The sequence below is a fragment of the Battus philenor genome, unplaced genomic scaffold, assembly GCF_028537555.1.
Source record: "Battus philenor isolate CCGP_79_NKW_IND1 unplaced genomic scaffold, ilBatPhil1.0.hap1 SCAF_14, whole genome shotgun sequence".
NCBI classification, from domain to species: Eukaryota; Metazoa; Arthropoda; class Insecta; order Lepidoptera; family Papilionidae; genus Battus; species Battus philenor.
This window is the reverse complement of record NW_027181676.1, coordinates 12,590,024-12,608,006: the sequence shown is the minus strand read 5'-3', so window position 1 is coordinate 12,608,006 and position 17,983 is coordinate 12,590,024. Positions and strand designations below refer to the sequence as shown.

At 32.5% G+C, this 17,983-nt stretch overlaps 1 protein-coding gene across 2 annotated transcripts in view; it reads right to left on the bottom strand.

The window, feature by feature from the left end:
• Positions 1-16,998, bottom strand: part of rols (rolling pebbles) — a 230,638-nt gene extending 213,640 nt beyond the window's left edge. For both annotated transcript variants that reach the window (XM_068761406.1, XM_068761407.1), the window contains exon 1: positions 16,715-16,998. In XM_068761406.1, the coding sequence (XP_068617507.1) occupies positions 16,715-16,784 (70 nt within the window). In that variant the 5' untranslated portion in view covers positions 16,785-16,998. The remainder of the gene's footprint in view (positions 1-16,714) is intronic.
• Positions 16,999-17,983: the final 985 nt, after the last annotated feature.

Below are 17,983 nucleotides of genomic sequence, written 5' to 3'. Positions count from 1 at the left end.
AAACTTATTAACGAACTTTATGTGATTTAATCTCGCTTCATGTTTTCTTACCCATTTCAGTTTAATCAGTTAAATTTAAAAGCATTCTGGTAATGCTTTTAAAGCATGAAAGGTAGATTAAAAAAATTAAGATCAGCCCGTCTCTTCTGAAACGATCGATTGTTTATAATTAAAAAAGGTTCTGCGGTATACATTTAATCTTAGTTGTTTTAAGGTCTTGTCCTTTTATGAACAATCTTTCTTAAAAAAATTTTTCAACACCATCCTTTCCTCATCTTTCCTCGGTAGCAATGGAAAGTCTAGGTATTGATTTGACACGAGAAGACACGCGGGTGGGTAATGGTATACGTGGACTTTCATTGTCTACTATCGAAAATTCGAAATTTTGAAGTCAAATATCATTATCACGGTTAAGGCATGGTTCATTTATGTTAGCTGTTTATAACAAACTTAAAAGATACTTTTTACATACAATGTGTTTATTAAAATAAATTAAAACTTTTATTTATAATACAACTGCTTGTTAGTGTAGTACTAGGATTGACGATATAGTTAAGGTTGCCGGAAGTCGCGGTACAACACAAGTTTTGTCATCGTGGTGACCTTTTGGGAAAGGCCTATGCCCTGAAGTAGGTGTTTATCGATTAAACATAAGTGTAATACATCAATGTACTTTACTTTTTGTAACAATAGTTTATTAGAGCGCCTATTCTCGTCAAAAGTGTGACAGCTTTGCGGTGTTTTATGTACACATTTTTTTGTCCATTAAATATGTGAAAAAAAAATTAAAATGAGTAAAACTTAAAGAATTTCAATTAAGTTCAACAATGCGTGTGTTTCCATCTGTGTTGCATGAATTCCGAGAGTACTAAAAATAACGGATAAGATTAAGTGTCACGTTTATTTTTAGTATCAAAGTACTTGAAGATAAATGAGATTGAGCAACGTATTCAAACTGAGTTTGCATAATTAAATGTAATGACAATATTTAATTAATATAATTTTTAATATTTATATTATAGTATAATGAAGTCAAAGATACAGTTAAGGCTCCTGACAGACAACCTATAGAAATTATCTTTGTAATTTTTAAGTTAAAGTTTTTTGGTAATATCTCCAAGTTAATTATAAAGGTTTGGCTCTCGTGAATACTGTCTTTATTTAGTAAACGTATTGACATAACACAAAGGACAAAGATAAAAAACAAACTTAATTTTTAATAGAAACCTATAAACCCTATCCTATAGACGAAAACATAAGATTGCATTAAATACTTTATACATTTATACATTTTTATGATTCGTTGTTTAATAGCGACAATTAACGTAAGTCTTGATGATTATTAACCTTCATTTATTTATCGCTTTTGCAATAAATACGTTGACGATAAACTATAATAACAGAATTAGAAATTGAATTCAAAATCAGCAATGTACTTTCCATTATAAATATCTTCGCTCACGTTTTCTATTATGGATTAAGGGTAAGAAATCGTTGACCTTATGGTAATTGATCTGAGAGGTCAATAGATATTACTAACTAAATGGTCATCAATTGAGATTTCTGCAGTATCTATGTATAGATAGAAGTTTCCGAAGCATGTTTAAATCAAGCAAAACTAATCGGTTCTAGAATGTTCGGTAATGAGATATGACTGCTCTGTCGAGTCCGCATATTTATGCTATGCCCAGTTCTACTTCTCCTTTTTCAAGCGCGCTTGAATCTGAAACGCCTGATTCCATTAAATATCTAGTTAATGGAATCAGACGTTACCTTGCGGAAGATCATCCTAAGTAAGAAAAGGACCAATATTCAGCCACTTCCGCATATGCAGTGGTAGTCGTGCAACAAAGTGCACCGCCCGTGCCTTGGCGAACGCTAGTATTTCTATGGAACGTCCATCGAAGTAAACTGACATCTTGTCCGACCGGAACCGCTGTACCATTAGGTATGTGCACTTCCTAAGGTACGGTAAAACGTCAGTCGTGGTCCATATTTGTGAGTTCTTGGCAGAGCAGTGGTAAGCATAGCGATCGATGCATATGAAGTTTCAGGTTCGGTAATGCGGAGCTTTCACCTGATTCGTTTATTGCCGAGCTGGGAGCTTGAACCAAAGAACTCAAAAAGTTCAGGTTAAATACATTTATCACTCACTCGACTAAACTACTCTCTATTCTTTGCTTATGTTTAACACTTCCCGTGACCGAAAACCTTGAGAGAAAAATTATTACATCATTGTTCTTCTTGCAAATCTGCGCTCCCATTCTTCTTTTCTTGTCCAAAGCGTTCTGCTTTGTAATGAATTCCTAATGTCTGTCTAAATGGGAACATTGTATATTTTTTCGTTTGAGTCATTTATGCACATATTACATCCTCCTATTTAGGAACGAGTTTTTTTACAAATATATATATATATATATGTGTGTATATACATACATATGTATATACGTATATATAAATACCTACTAGTCATTTCTGTACTACAGAGACGAACTTGAACTGACTGGTATATAATGCTTAAAGGTATTAAGAGTCTCACGTGAAGAGTAAATAATTATATAAATAAATAAATAAACTGTACAAAGTTCAATTTAATTTCGTAAAACCGTATTCTTAAATAACAAAAAACACTCTCCCATAATGATAATCTTACGTTTTATCTGGTGATAATTAAATTTTCGACAACAGCCGATGGAAGTCAATTAGCATGCCATAATACTGGCACATCATTTGAACACAACATTATTGTTTGGACCTTTTTTGCCTCTAACAGGTAGTGATGTTCCCTATCCATTATAAAAACACCGTACGTCTACTTGCATTGTGCAACGGACTGAAAAAAAGTGCCCCCAGTCACTTCAACGGCTTCTCTTCCGTCTCGTCACAGATAATTGTGTGTGAAAGAGATGGAAGGCTAATATACGGCCACGGGATTCTACCACCCGCTGTTGCGTAGATGATCTTGTTTCAATTAATAATTTGATGGCGAGGACGTTCCACAAGCTCGTTTGCATCAGTTAAAATATATATATTTCATCTCATTATAAATTTCAACTCATTTGGAGACAACACTAGATATCCCTACGGACCCTTTGGGGACACTTGTTACAGTCGAAAAAAGAAAAAGTATGTCAACCTGGATCAATTATATGTTCTAGGCAAGTCTTTTTGTGAAACATTCTAAATAGGATAAGACCGTGGTAGATGGTGACAAAACATAGAAGATAGCTATTGGACAGTGTCCGTCAGATGTGTATAAGGTTTATCGGAAGCGTTCCCTACAAGCCACGTATTCCAACAATAAAACTGAACGCACTTGGCAAGGGTCCCATGCCTCTGTTACCCAACTGGTCGGCGATTTTCAATTCTCATTTAGATTTTATGCCTTTTGCTGTAAAAATCAGACGGTAAAAGTCACTAATTTTTATTTTATGTATTAATAACGGCATTTTATATCTTTAGAATTATTATCTCAATTAATAAAAATAATTGATTTCTGCTTTACCATAATAGAGTATTACGCCCGGCTCACCGGTGAGTCGTAAAATATACATGTTAAAACATGATTATTTTATAATATAATTATAGCTTTATATTAGGGGGACTAAAAAGTAATGTACTTTTCTTATGTTAAACTCACACGACTACATTTTTAACAAGTTTTATTTTAAATCAACTAAATTTAAATTTAATAAAATTACCAGTTATCTTTTACATAAATCTGATACATCCTTTTTTGGACAATTAATATGCTTCTATAATAAAACCTTTGAAGTAATTATAATAGGGGTACCCCGGAAAGTAATGTTCTTAAGTTAAATTCACACGACTACGTTTTTAACAAGTTTTTATTTTTTATCAACTATATATTCACCTTCGTTATCAACAACCTTCAGCCATCTAGTATGCCAATTTTTAATGCCGGAGCGGTAACAAATCAATCGATTTTTCTGTAAAATATGTCTGTAGAAACGACATTACTTTCCGGTCCACCTAATATTTACGTCTCCTTTTATCGTTTTATGACAGCTTTATATAACTTTATTTGCTTTTGTTTGGCGTTCGAATATAGTATACATAAATAAATCAGCAGAAAAAACAATTTAAAATAAAAAAAAGATTCTTTTATTTTGTATACGTTGTAAGTTTTTAAACAAGTTTTCCAATTTCAGAAAAACTTTAGCAATTAACAAAAGAAAACATTATCGGCTTTTGATTTCAACACTGTCACCGGCACAGTGGACGTCGGGCAAAAACTTGAGGCCTTTCCGTTTCAATCAATGGTATAAACTGATTGGTGACATGATTTAGTGCACCGTCAATTGCAGTACTTTCACTGTCGCAACGCCGTAATTGTGGGACCACATCTCGAACTGAACTATTTTACAATCACTTCATTGGATATCAAATGATCTGTACTACTCAAGTGCAGTACAAAATTAGAAACACATAAATATCTACATATACAGGATGATTGATAAATGTAAGTGCTTTAAATAGGTTAATATAAAGCTCATTTGCTGTCAATTAATACATGATATACACTACGAAATAAATGATTTTTAGACATCATAAATAACGTAATGACTATATAGTAAAAAAAATGTTTTCAAAATTCGAACTACTACATATCTAAATTAATTATTGTTTATTATCTGTCCATGTTGAATTTATACTGCATGCGTTCAAAAAAATACGCTCATGAAGATACCGCAGTTTTATATGGATACCATCGTAAATTTTAAGGCAAAATAGGAAAACTAACTGGAAATCTAGGGGAGAAATGATGACGCTACTAGGAAAATAGACAAATACTATTAAAAATAAACCTTCAGAAATTTGCGTTCCGCAAACTTAAAAGGTGTGATCACATCAAAAGCAGTTATTGCCAATTAAAAAAAAATACATTCACCGTAATGAATCGAGCCAAAAAAAAACAAGCTGAAAACATGATGAAACTGCGTATTTCACACCCAGACGTGATAAATTATCCGTCACCCGCAATTTACTACGTAAATGGTGACCACGTATCGTGTTAAGTAAAACGTAATAATGTTTAACTTGGAAAATAATTACTTAGTGAGAATAATCGACCTCGGCGAACCTCGACCGGGTTTCCGAAAACACCTGCTCGCCAGGTAACAAGGGTCCCCCTCGAAAGTTACAATGTAAAAAAAAAAGTTGAATACAAAAAAGGAGAGAACGTATCATACAAGAACATGATAAACTTTATACCGCCTATGTACAAATACTGTCAGTTAAATCGGGACGTTATTTTCGTAGTGCTGAGAAAACTGATAGTTAAGAATGACACTACAGGGAAGTAGGCTATACGTGTAAAAGATTTAAAGCTTTTAAACTTATATCTAATCTATTTATAAAACGAACAATCTTGAATATGTTACAATTTTTTTATTGTAATGTGAGGGGCGAATAACTTCTGCCGGTACAAGCAGTGCAATGAAAAATATTAAACAATAATCAATTTTAACACGTAATAATTCTTATTTTGAAAATACTTCTAATCATATTATCATTACGTTATTTATTATTTCCAAAACCATAGATTTTTGAATAGAGTGTACCATACCATTAATTGATAGCAAATTAGATTAGATAGACATAAACCCATTTAAAACTTTTATAACCATAACCAATCATCCTGTATATTACTGGTTTTAAGTGTAGTGGAATTAAAAACAACAAGTAGTTTCAACAAGATATCAAGACATCAACAACAGTGGTAGACGGTAAATTTACTAGATTTGTAATTCCGTATCCAAAACATGACATTTTTCTATAAAAACCAATATAAAAGAAATCAATTGTTTCTGCCCGGAACAACTGAATTGTTAATTGCCATTTGAAGATGTGACTAGGCATAATTTATTTTGATTAAAAAATAGCATAGCGTAACTTAATTAGTTAGCAACATTATTTTTTAAATATTTTAATTAAAAAAAAATAACAAAAAAACTACATATTTTCAATTAAAATAAAAATATCTTCATATAAGTAGGCATTTACAGGCAGTTTTAAAACGTCAATTATTTTAACATCATAGGTAGTAAGCTATTAGAATAATTTAATAATAACGTTTATTAAATTTAAAACCACAGATACAATATTGCCACCACAGATAAAATATTCATTGTGACAGTTTCATTCAGAAGTGTTTCCGCAACAGAACGCACCGCTGCGTCCGCCCATACAATGACTCACGGCCGTGCGGTTGGTTCAAACAAAAATGGCGCGTAGATGAAACACTGATAATGCAACTAACACCATACTGGCATGAATAAAATCTTTATGCAAAGGATCGATAAGATCTTTATACATGGTATTATAGTTTTAAATTTTGGTCAAAATCCTGTGTTAAATAAATTTTGCACTTATAAAACTCAAATTCCGAATTCCTTTGCAAAGCGCTTTGAAATAATCCACTCATATGTGAACCTAAGTAAGGCCAATAGTAATATTCGTAACATAATATAATACAACATAGTCAAATGTCACGGGAACTACGTGAATACTGGCAGCACAAACCCGGTCATCGTCGCGATTTTTGGTGATGGCTTATCTGTGACGGTGCATGTCTATCGGCTGACATGAGGATAATGAGCATAATACTACAAGTGAAGACTTGTAATTAGCAATTAGATTAAACATACTATTATTTTGTACAATTACCCACAGTTTTTCCTTCCATAAAAATAAGTAAATAAATTTATGATCAAAAAACAAATCTAGCAGCGTAATTACGTAGTGCAATTGACTATATACTAAAGCGTCTCGGATTGAAATCCTCAAAGAAAACGTATTAAATTCTTAACGTGGGCGTCCGAAAAAAAAGAAAGATTTGATTCTTCAGCCAAGCTGTTTGTAGGGCGGTATTTTTATTTTTAGTACAATGAAATGATTTATCTAAAGGACTCGTTTCGTGTTTTTAATGTAATAATTTTACGTAAGAAAAGGACCAATATATAGCTACTTCCGTTATGTAGGAAAAATAAGTGCCAAACACCCAGTTGTTGGCACTAATCGGTGTAGCATTACTCCTGAGAATGCTCCGTGGAGAAGTGAAACACGTGTTAAGTGATTTAATGGTGGTAGTTGTGTAATTCGCATTGTTGGCCGTATACGCATTTATCAGCAGCCTGGCGGGCGGTGCACTTTATTGCACGACTACTGCTACATAGCGGAAGTAGCTATATATTGATCCTTTTCTTACTTAGGATGGACTTCCGCCAAGTAACGCCTGAATCCATTAGATATAATTTTACGTGTTTTAGTGTGAAAGAATTGCTGGAGAGGTTCAATTTGCCTCGGAATGTTGGCAAAGTTAATCAGGCTTAACTTACTTTTTACATAAGAATCCCATGATCTTATCTTACCCTCAAAAAGCACCTTAGAGATACTTTATACATGTCTAAAGAGATTCAGCCAATAAAAAAGTGGATGAAAGTATACAGTTTGCGTGAGAGCCTTCTATACAACTCGCCACTACGGCCATGATTTAAGAGTTAAATTTTTCTTTTGTGTCGGAATTTTTTTCGTGTTCTAGTCGAAATTGTAAATAGGACACGATTGTAAATAGTCTATGTATGTATATAATATACATTCGATCCCACCTGCCTCTCATTTTCTTCGCAGCGAAGACGAAACAAATGTGTTGCAATATAACTCACGTCTACCCGCATATCGCGTATAACAGCGACAGTGCCGATAATAACCACATGACACTCACTTATTAGTTTGTGCTTTTATAGTCTTCGTATCCATAAAAAGTTGTGTGAATTCTCCAAGTTCCATAAGGCATGATAGATGATGTACGCTAATTTGATTTAACGGTCCTGGCAACGCCGACGCCCGACTACCATACTTTGTAAGCCAACCATATAAGAGGGCAAATATTAAGGGAACGAATTAGTGAGTCCGTACTTTCTCGTTCGTTGTTTGTCTTTCCCTTTGTTCGAACTTCGAATGTTCTGTTTTCGTTGTATTGACCGATGTATTAGTGGCTATGCACGGGTGTATTTGTATACATTCTATTGTGTTGTGCCGTCCGAATACCGTATTTATTAGTGGTTTCGATAAAGATCTTGGAAATTTGATAGGTCATCCCCATTATACAATATTATTAACCCTTAAATGCATGACTTTTATTTATACTATAAAAATATATATCTTGCAGATAAGTACACTACAATGCAGAGAAAAATAGAAAAAAACTTCATGTTGCAGATATACAACAATATGTATTTACTTTTATGTGGGGTACTCATTTTACCTTCAAGTGGTGTGTTGCAGTTTTCCATCATTATGCATTTAAGGGTTAAAGGTATCATCATGTCTGTCAATTGAAGTCCACTACAAGAAACAAGCCTACCCTAAAATTCACACGATGGCCGGTCTTGCGCTGCCCGCGACCTTGACTATGTCGTAAATATCTATATAGTTTTTTTTTATATTACCCATCAAGATCATTTCGTATATAATAACAGACAACAATTAGCAATCAAAAATACAATGTTGATTTTAGAATAAACATCTTTTAGATGCTTTTTATGTACTAGCGGACTGAATTGTATAGAAGAGAAGTAAAGTTTTGCAAGTGGAGGTAAATAAACATTTATGGGCTACCCACTTCTGTTCAAATTGTAACTGATTTGTATCAGACAGAAAACGCTGCCGAAGCATTATTCCTCGTAATTTTTATTTAAGTGGCTTACGTTACTGCCCAAGTGATATTGCATATACCGCAAGTGCGAGGGAGCAAGATGACTTAAGCGAAAGCTCCATATAGTGGCATGCCTCTAAGTCTGCCAATAGGGGACTTTAGCTTGAGCTGTCACTTGTCTTTAATATCCGTACTTCAGCGTGACATATGATATGACAGTAGGCCGCCGTAATATTAAGCGATGGTATTTCGTCCGTGTAAACCTTTATTATTCTTGTAATTACTGTGTAGTAAACGACATTTATTTTAGCACGCTTTCTCAGGCATATATATATATATATATATATATATATGTGTGTGTGTGTGTGTGTGTGTTGTGTGTGTGTGTGTGATATACATATAACACCTCGTCGTTTTATAACATAATAAATGATTGAACATACCGCATTGTATTAATGAGTCAGCGGTATCGTTCTCGATCTTCACACATTCAGCTCCATTGAAACGGGCGGGGCTTATCTCGCGATTGATGTGTTTATGCAATGTAAACAATGACTCGTATTGTTTTGGCAATGGCATATCGATTATCGACATCGCTCATGATGTAGCTTTTACTTTTTTAATTTGTTTTTAAAAAAATTATTGACTGCCAGCATGAACATTTTCAATTATCATCATCACCGGTTGGAAGCTGCATATTCAAGTCATCCATCCACCACAATAATATTAGAACATTTTATCCTTCCACCAAGACTTTACAGTGGGTGTCTATCCACCGACCAGATGATGATAATGATTTTACCCTTATAAGCAAGTGCTAATAACAATTAGATAATTGAAAAATGAAAAATGCAATTAGAAGTCTTAAAAGACCTTTGAATATTTGCTTCACTATGTTTTCTTAATAATTGAATGTACTACCAACAGCTAGAAACATTCATATGTATACATTTTATATAGAATAGCGAACTATTCCTTGAAAAGCCTTTGCCTTACAGTAGATACCTTTCGACTGATTCGATGATGATAAAGCCACATTTACTATCAAAACAGTACATAACGCCTTTTTATCATAATTGTTATAAATAAATCTCTCAAGTCCGTGTATGATCGTCAGTAAATAAAAAACAAAACTAATTTTACTTTGCAGATCTTGTAAATTTATTGATAAATTATTATTTAATATATTATAATTTTGATATTTACTGCGCAACCCTTTTATATCTCGTAATCTATGGGGTATCAGAGTACCACTCTTGCTTTTATCATATATAGAGCAAAACAGCGCCCCAATTGTTACCTTGTAAATTATTAGGGGTTTGAACCCTTTATTTCGCAATATCGATTGTGCGTATTTTAAATAATCTTTTTAAAATAAACATGGAGAAGATAAAAACTATATCGTAACAACAGTTTCATGCAGGATTTTTAAAGTTGTAAGCTCATAGGTTTCTTGTAGCAAACAGTCAAACTATGTAAGTTCAACTTAAAGAAAGTCGATTATCGAATACAACCCGGCTGGGTAGCGTTCAGGAAATATTTTCAACCTTAAATCTTCTTAACATGTTTGGGTCTAATATCTCTCATTGCCTTAAGTGGAAAGTCTACGACTAATGTGCGTAACCAGTAGTGATTTATAGAACTTAAGCTTTGTGTTCCATTCTGTACCTCCTTGGCAAATAATTGCTCAACGAATCATGAAGAGTATTGTTCTCGAAAGTTCCCTAAGAGATGTGAAAAGAAATGAGATTTATACAAAGATAGTAACAGACAGTCCAGCTGATTTAGAAGTTAAAGTGATGTGGGTAGGCCATGGAGCGCGCAGAACAGATAGCCGGTAAGGTGTTAAAGTTTTTAAGAGGTCATTACGATTCAGCATGTGTCGGAGGTCCATTTACAGGGCGTACAGACGACTTAGTTAATATCGTCGGGAGACGCTGAATGCAGGAAGAGTCCGACCGGTCACACTGGAAATTAATGGAGGGGTCAATGTTCAGAGAACGTCCTGCTATAATGACGACGATGAGTTCTGTATAGATATAAATTCATATTCGTCGTATCTGAACAAAAATATCTAGAAATATTTAATTATCCTTAAAAAAGCACTTAATCACGTACAATGAACCGTCGAAGTAACACTCCATTAAACGTCAAAGCGGGCTTAAAATTTACAAAGGAGTATACTCTGTGTTCACAATAAACCGCCCCTTTGTAGTTGATCATTGGACCACACAAGACGTCCGTCTCGATTTAAGCCATGTTTACGGATAAGCTAGGATTAACACTGTAATCCGGACAAAGTGTAATTTACACAAAGGATTTTTATCGAAGTGTCTAGAAGAAATACCTGTAAACACCTAATTTATAACCCAGTTTTATATTTTCTATAAATGTAACGTAAAATGTACAGTTATATTTTATCGAGAATCACAACGTTTAATCATTTAAGTTTCAAGTACGTAATTACAATGAAATCCAATTAAAATATTTTTAAAAAGCGTTAACAAAAAATGTGATATTAATTTTGAAAACAGTTCTCGTGTTTAATTTAGTCTGTAATAGAAATGCATTGATGAAATAGTTTTGTTAGCTGCAAATAATTTGCAAGCTAAATATAAAAAAGAAAAAAAAAGCACCTAGCACAACCGGTTAAGCCAGATCGTGCACGGAATGTAAAAAAAAAGGCTAAAACGTCACAGATTTATAATACGAGTCGAGTCGCGCACGACCGAATTATCATTACGATGCGAGATCGATGTGAAATGTGTAAGAAAAAAAAAACAATACGCAATAACTTTTAGAACCGTTACGTTAATGTAAAAATAAACTATTACTAACTGTAATAGCAATTTCTAGTGTAATCTATTAAATATTAATAGATATCTCCAATGACGATAAAAGTGATTTCTTTTTAATTTACCAGAAATAAATTTGCTGTCTTTGGTTTCAATTGTTTTATTGCGAAATAATTATCATAGACATTTATATATATATATATATATATATATATCTTATTTAAAAACTCGAATGTGAAAAACAAAAATTAATTTAACTTTAATTAAAACATTAAAGGATGGAGTTAAAATGGATAAAATTTATTTTTAAATATGTACATATCATTACATAAGGCATTTCTCAACATGAGCTACCTTATCCTACATCATCTCACCAACTGTTTGTATGTCATCGACGTAACAATTTAACAAAACTATTGTTATACAATTTTAAAATACACATTTTACAACAATAAGTTTTTTTGTCTGTTTTAGAGCTCCCTTCAAGAAGTTGCTATAAAAATTATGTTTATAATCTACAGAAGCCATCAAACTTTATTAAAAATAAACATTTAAGAAATTAAAAAAAATGTATATGAAATAATTAATATATTTAAAATAAACAGTTTTAATATTTGTTCTCTATTCATATTTCAAAAATAACATACCATTCACACACACATCTAACGGAGGGCTATATTGGCAACACCGGTAAGCCCAGACATAAAAAAAGCAAATAGCGGCCGCTCCAAGTCGCTTGTCTGGTTGTAATTTTAGCGCATTGGCATAGCTCAAGAAGTTTCTCTTCATCGAGTAAAAGTCATTCAGCGGTGGTCAATTCAAACATTAGCTTTATCTCGGCTCTTTATTAAGCTATCGTCTGAACTATTTGATGGCAGTGAAAGCATAGCTATAAGCAATTTGATGCTGCTATTTTTAGTCGTTAAACCTATAATCTCTATAGTTATCGGGTACAATATTTTTTTTAGTATCTGAAGTCCTTTAACTTTTAAAAACGACTAATCGCCAAAACAATTAAACGTTTCTTTTTTTAAAAAAAACTATTATTTCAATTTCTACTTAAATGAGATTAAAATTCTTATCTACCCAATATGCGATAACAGTCGTGAAAGTTTATTGTAGATAAAAAAAAAAACTTAAAATTAACCAATCAACATAACTTCATAGAAAGCAGAATGAAATGTAGTTTTTTTCTCGTTTTACTATATCAATGTGCTCAATAAAAAAAGTATAATGAATATATTATCTGTGGCATCTTTTACAGATTATATATCTTGATATCCTTTTATCGAAATCTATACGCCCACAGATGAAAAATGTAAGTTATTATTGTATAAATAACGGTATGCGTACGGAACTTTGATAAACGGTTATCTTGGATTTTAATCAAATATTTTTTGAAGTCCAGGCTCTCGTGTTAGTGGATTTTATTCTATCTGTAGAGGTGTATAAATTACGGGAGGGAGGTGGGTCACTTTGTGGGATAAGAAGTGAGTGGACGGAAGAATGAGAGGAACCCTAGGACCATATCTATTATTTATATTATATAACCTATACCCACCTGGGTGGTGTGACGTGTCATGTAACGTGGTGTGACAACGACAGAATGAGGAGTTAAAAAAAAATTTTTGGATGACCTATTTTATGAACTCCAGGTGGATCGATGGCATATCAAGATCACGGGAAGTCGCTGCACACAGGCAGCACACGATCGGTCATCATGACGAACTTTGAAGTGATCTAATGCGTCTGTCTGCTTACGTGACACTGATGATGGTTTTATCACCACACCCATGTTATTTTTTAGGTTATAATTTAGATTAAGCGAGATATATATGGCATTTAAAGTTCACTCTTGCCATATTCTTATTTACAGTTATTATTTTATTTTCATATTTCTAGTGAAGATTCGAATGGATATATAAAACAAAGAAATAATCACATGGAACAATTACACAATCGTATCATTGTGCAGCGGAAACATTATTCATAAAGAAATAAAACATTACAAAAAAACATAATTAATACGTTACATTCGTTGACAAGGCCGGTGTAAATTGGACTACATTTTTAAAAGATGATGTCACACCAGCCAATACGGCATTGCCACGATAAGTAAAACAATATTGCCGAAAATTCAAATTTCGAACACATGTATACCAACCCAAGCTTATATGGTTTTTAATATAAATATTCATAGAAAAAATCACCCAGCATGGTATATTCTCACGAATACCAATTTGCGTTTAACTTTATCTTTTATTTATTGATTTAAATTTAATATAAATCGCGCATTTAAAAACCAAAAATCAAAGTCAATTATGTTTTTGTCAAATATATAGCATATAGCATATAGGATAGATAATTTTACTGCAACGATAAAATTTCTTTACTCTGGTTGATTATGAAGGGAACTTTAATACAAAAATATTGAACTTAGTTTAAAATGGTTTAAGTGGCTATAATCATTAATAAAAATAAGCAATACTACTATTGGAAGGTTCCGGTTAGGTAACTTTTGAAACATGGGTATTTTTAGGTATTTCTTTTAGATCATTATTTAAATTTAATATTGTCGATAAAATACTAACAAACTCGTTATCATATTACGTTTTACATTTTTCACTTTATAGCTCGGACTTCCGAACGTCCACAGCTGGACAAGGGCCTTGGGAACCAGTAGAAAGCGTCCTGCATCCAGCTTCTTTTAACTTAAACAAGGTCGTCTGTACAACTTGTGGGCAGAGGTCCTACACTTCCCCTGATAGTCCGTGGTCTACATTCCAGAACCTTACTATCCTAGCGACCATCTGTGGCATATATAATCACACAACTGCCACCGCCCAATCACTCAACACGTGTTTCACCCCTCCACGTGGCATCTTCAGGATATTACAGCGATTAGTGCCAAACACAGAGTCAATCAAAAAAAAAAAGCTCTACTACTACTGCATGTGCGGAAGTGGCTAAATATTGGTCCTTTTCTTACTTGCATATATACATGTTTACCGAGATTACAAAATTTTAATCGTGGGTCAATAGTTACTAGTTACTAGTTAAAAGTTTTCACAATATTTAAACAAATCTAAAGCACATCGATGGTGTTACAACGAGCGACGTTTCAAATTGGTCGTCCATATTTCTAAAAAATTATGTATGAGTTTATAAAGTCAAGTGCACGTATATACGGCTAAAACAAAGATATGTAAAGCACAGGCTTGCCCCAAGATATCTATGGGAGGATACACTATAATAACCACGCTTATGCGGGTTGACTATCGCAGTGCGGTATTATGGTATATTTGTATATGTGTTCATGCATCTGTATAAAGTTTTAGCGGTTGGGAAAGAAGTATGTACATGCATACATTAAGATTCTTAAATAACAATGTAAAACATATTATATGTTAATAAATAAATTTATTGATTTTGATTTAAGAACGAAAAAGAACGAGTTAGGTATTTAAAACTTCAATTCGCGTTGGCAACTTCAGGTTGATTGGATATAGGTGTATAAAAGCTTTAAAACTGTCAATTACTGTTTGGTACACTCTACCCAGAAATCGGTCTCAGTCATAATAAATAACGTAATGATGATAAAGTAATTAAAAGCGTTTTCAAAATTCGAATCACTACATATAAAAATTAATTATTGTTATTACACTGACCGGACCACAAAACCGGAGATTCTCTAAGTAGTAGTATGTTGTAATTTCGGTGTAATTCTCAAAGATAAAAGTAATGGGGTCCATTTCCGGTTACTAAGAGATGGAGAGGGGCGTGGGTGATGCACCCAGGCTGTACGATCTGACTCATGACAACTGGATTTATTGTGAGGTACAGAAACCTATGAGTAATCCGCACCCCACGTGAAATTTTGACGGCCGATGTCGCGAAATGTGGTGAAATGTACAGTCATGTGCATTAAAATCACGTACTTGCCAACAAAAGCGAAATATATAAATAAAAAGTACAATCAAACACACAATAATATAAAGTTTCTGGACCTATTGACGGAATATTCTACAAAATTCTTATACGATGTATAACGGTTAACTTAATACCGAAAGCATTTTCTACCAATCAACCATCTTACCAGGCATATATTAATGGTAAGTAAAATGAGTAATTTGCATAAAAGAGAAAAAATGAAAATGCTAAGAAAAATGTTTGCGTAAAAAGAACCAGTTATAAATAATATATGGTATATATATATAGTATGTATGTAGCATTATCATCGTCATCGGGCTTTCAACATGTTTTTTATCAAACATATGTATATAACATAAATCTATAATTTGCACCACCTTGAGTTGACTAGTAAAGAAAGCTCATAAGGCATTACACAATGTGTAAAAGAAGTGAGGGATTAAATATAATATAAGAAATATGCGTACAGAAAAAAATAAGATAATTATACGAAACGATCATAACCTAACCTCACATTTTTCAATGTTAATTTATACAATTAATCCACAAAATTACTCGATGTTAACAAATTACTTTCGAAATGTCATCAATAAATAATGACGCCTTATGAGACATCATTTACAAGACGTTCATTCATCAAATATATCTCTATTTATATTATAAGCCGCTATTCTTAAATATTTGTTTAAACAAATCTATACTACGCATTTGATATTTATAAAAAAGGTATAAACAAAACAAACTTATATGAATAAATTGTTAGTAATAATAAAATATATGAAGTACTGACATGTAATAAAGTTTTTAACTGTCAAAGGGGCAGCATTATCTATAAGACAAACTTATTAATAATACATAAGTTATTTGTTAACTATTAATCAATGTCTCATAATGAAGGAAGATTAGATAAATCACTATTAACTGTAAGATAAAAAAACAAACGGTTTTTATAGCTAGGTTTCAAAGAAGAACTTTGTATTCCACCAGGTTTGAGTCTAATATTGAATAAGATTAGCGAAGTAAGACGAACTAAAAACTAAATGCGAATTTAAAATAAAAATCTTACTTCAAAGTTTATTACACATTAAAAATTAAATTTTAAAAATGTAGATCTAATTCAAATTGATATTAAAAACAATAATGTTATTTTAGTATAACAATAAACATGTCATATAAGTATAAAGAAATCTATATACAATAAAGCGAAGTTTCTCTGATAATTCAAACACGACGTTAAAGATAAAATTTTGTTTATTAGAGTTATTTGTGTATTTAGATATAAATAGCCTGTTAATTATTGAAAATTTACCTAAGAAGCTGAGGTTGAGTTTCTCTTCGATCTCGTCGTCTTTGAAATATTCTAACTTTTTCGAATTCATCTCGTTTTACACACTCCCTTGGAACACAGAAGGTCACAAACACTTGTCTTTCACATCAAACCAATCTATTCGAACAATCACATTAATCACACACACAAACTTTTGTTATTGATCACAGAAGTTGTTGTCGCTGTAATATAATTGTCACATTAGATTGTTTACAATTTTTGAACTTTGAATTTGTAACGTTAAAAATGGCGGCGCACGCTTACAACCGGCGCGCAGCGTTGCACCGACGCGAATGAGGCGCCAATCGGAGAAGCGGACATGTGCCCGCTTCGTTTCGAACCTGCACTACTCTTGACTCTCATTAAATATTTCATACGTTGCTCTCTATTTGCATTACTTGTTTTAACTTAAACATTAACAATGAATCGTTATCGTAATTTTAACCTATATACATCCACTGCTAGGGATAGGCCTCTCCAAAATATATCTATGGGAGTATATACCAAAATCGCCAATCTTGGCAGACGGATTGGCGATCACAGTATAGCATTATAGTACGCAAAGGATGCTCCTGCGTATCCTCTGAAAACTTGTTTGTAAGCAGTAGCAAGCATTTTTAATTAATGCAGAGTGTAAATTATTACCGGTCTATAGGACGCGGGCTATATACGAAACCGTTTATTTACATTTCATATACATGTCGGAAAAATTAATTCACAAAACTTATTACACGTTTTCTATTAATTGAATGAAATAAGGAGAATAAAAATTAATGACACATTTATAGCCTTCCAAGAAAACATGTCGGATTGTTTTATTTTTTAATTAAATTTATGAATTCAGTGAGCGTGAAAGAGCGGTTTGACATTAATTGTTTATTATACGTAGTAATTGGCATAAAGCACTCATTGGACTGTTTGTCGACCATAAAATATACACAAAAGTATTGTTATATACGTGTGCTATATACTATAAGAGGAGAGCTCATTTTCGTGGAAGATATAACTTATAAAAAGAAACAATTCTCTATTTTTGTATTATTGTAAAAAGGGTTTAATATTATCGTATTTAAAAATTATAGCTTCTTAAGCATTATGTCAACTAAAACTAAATAATAATTTTTGTTTGTCAAATAAATATATTTTTTGACATTTTTAAAGTTGATTATTGATTTTTATAATCGAGCACCGCCAAAATGTTTAATACATATAAATAAATAATAATAAATTGTTAATTTTAATAATTCGGAA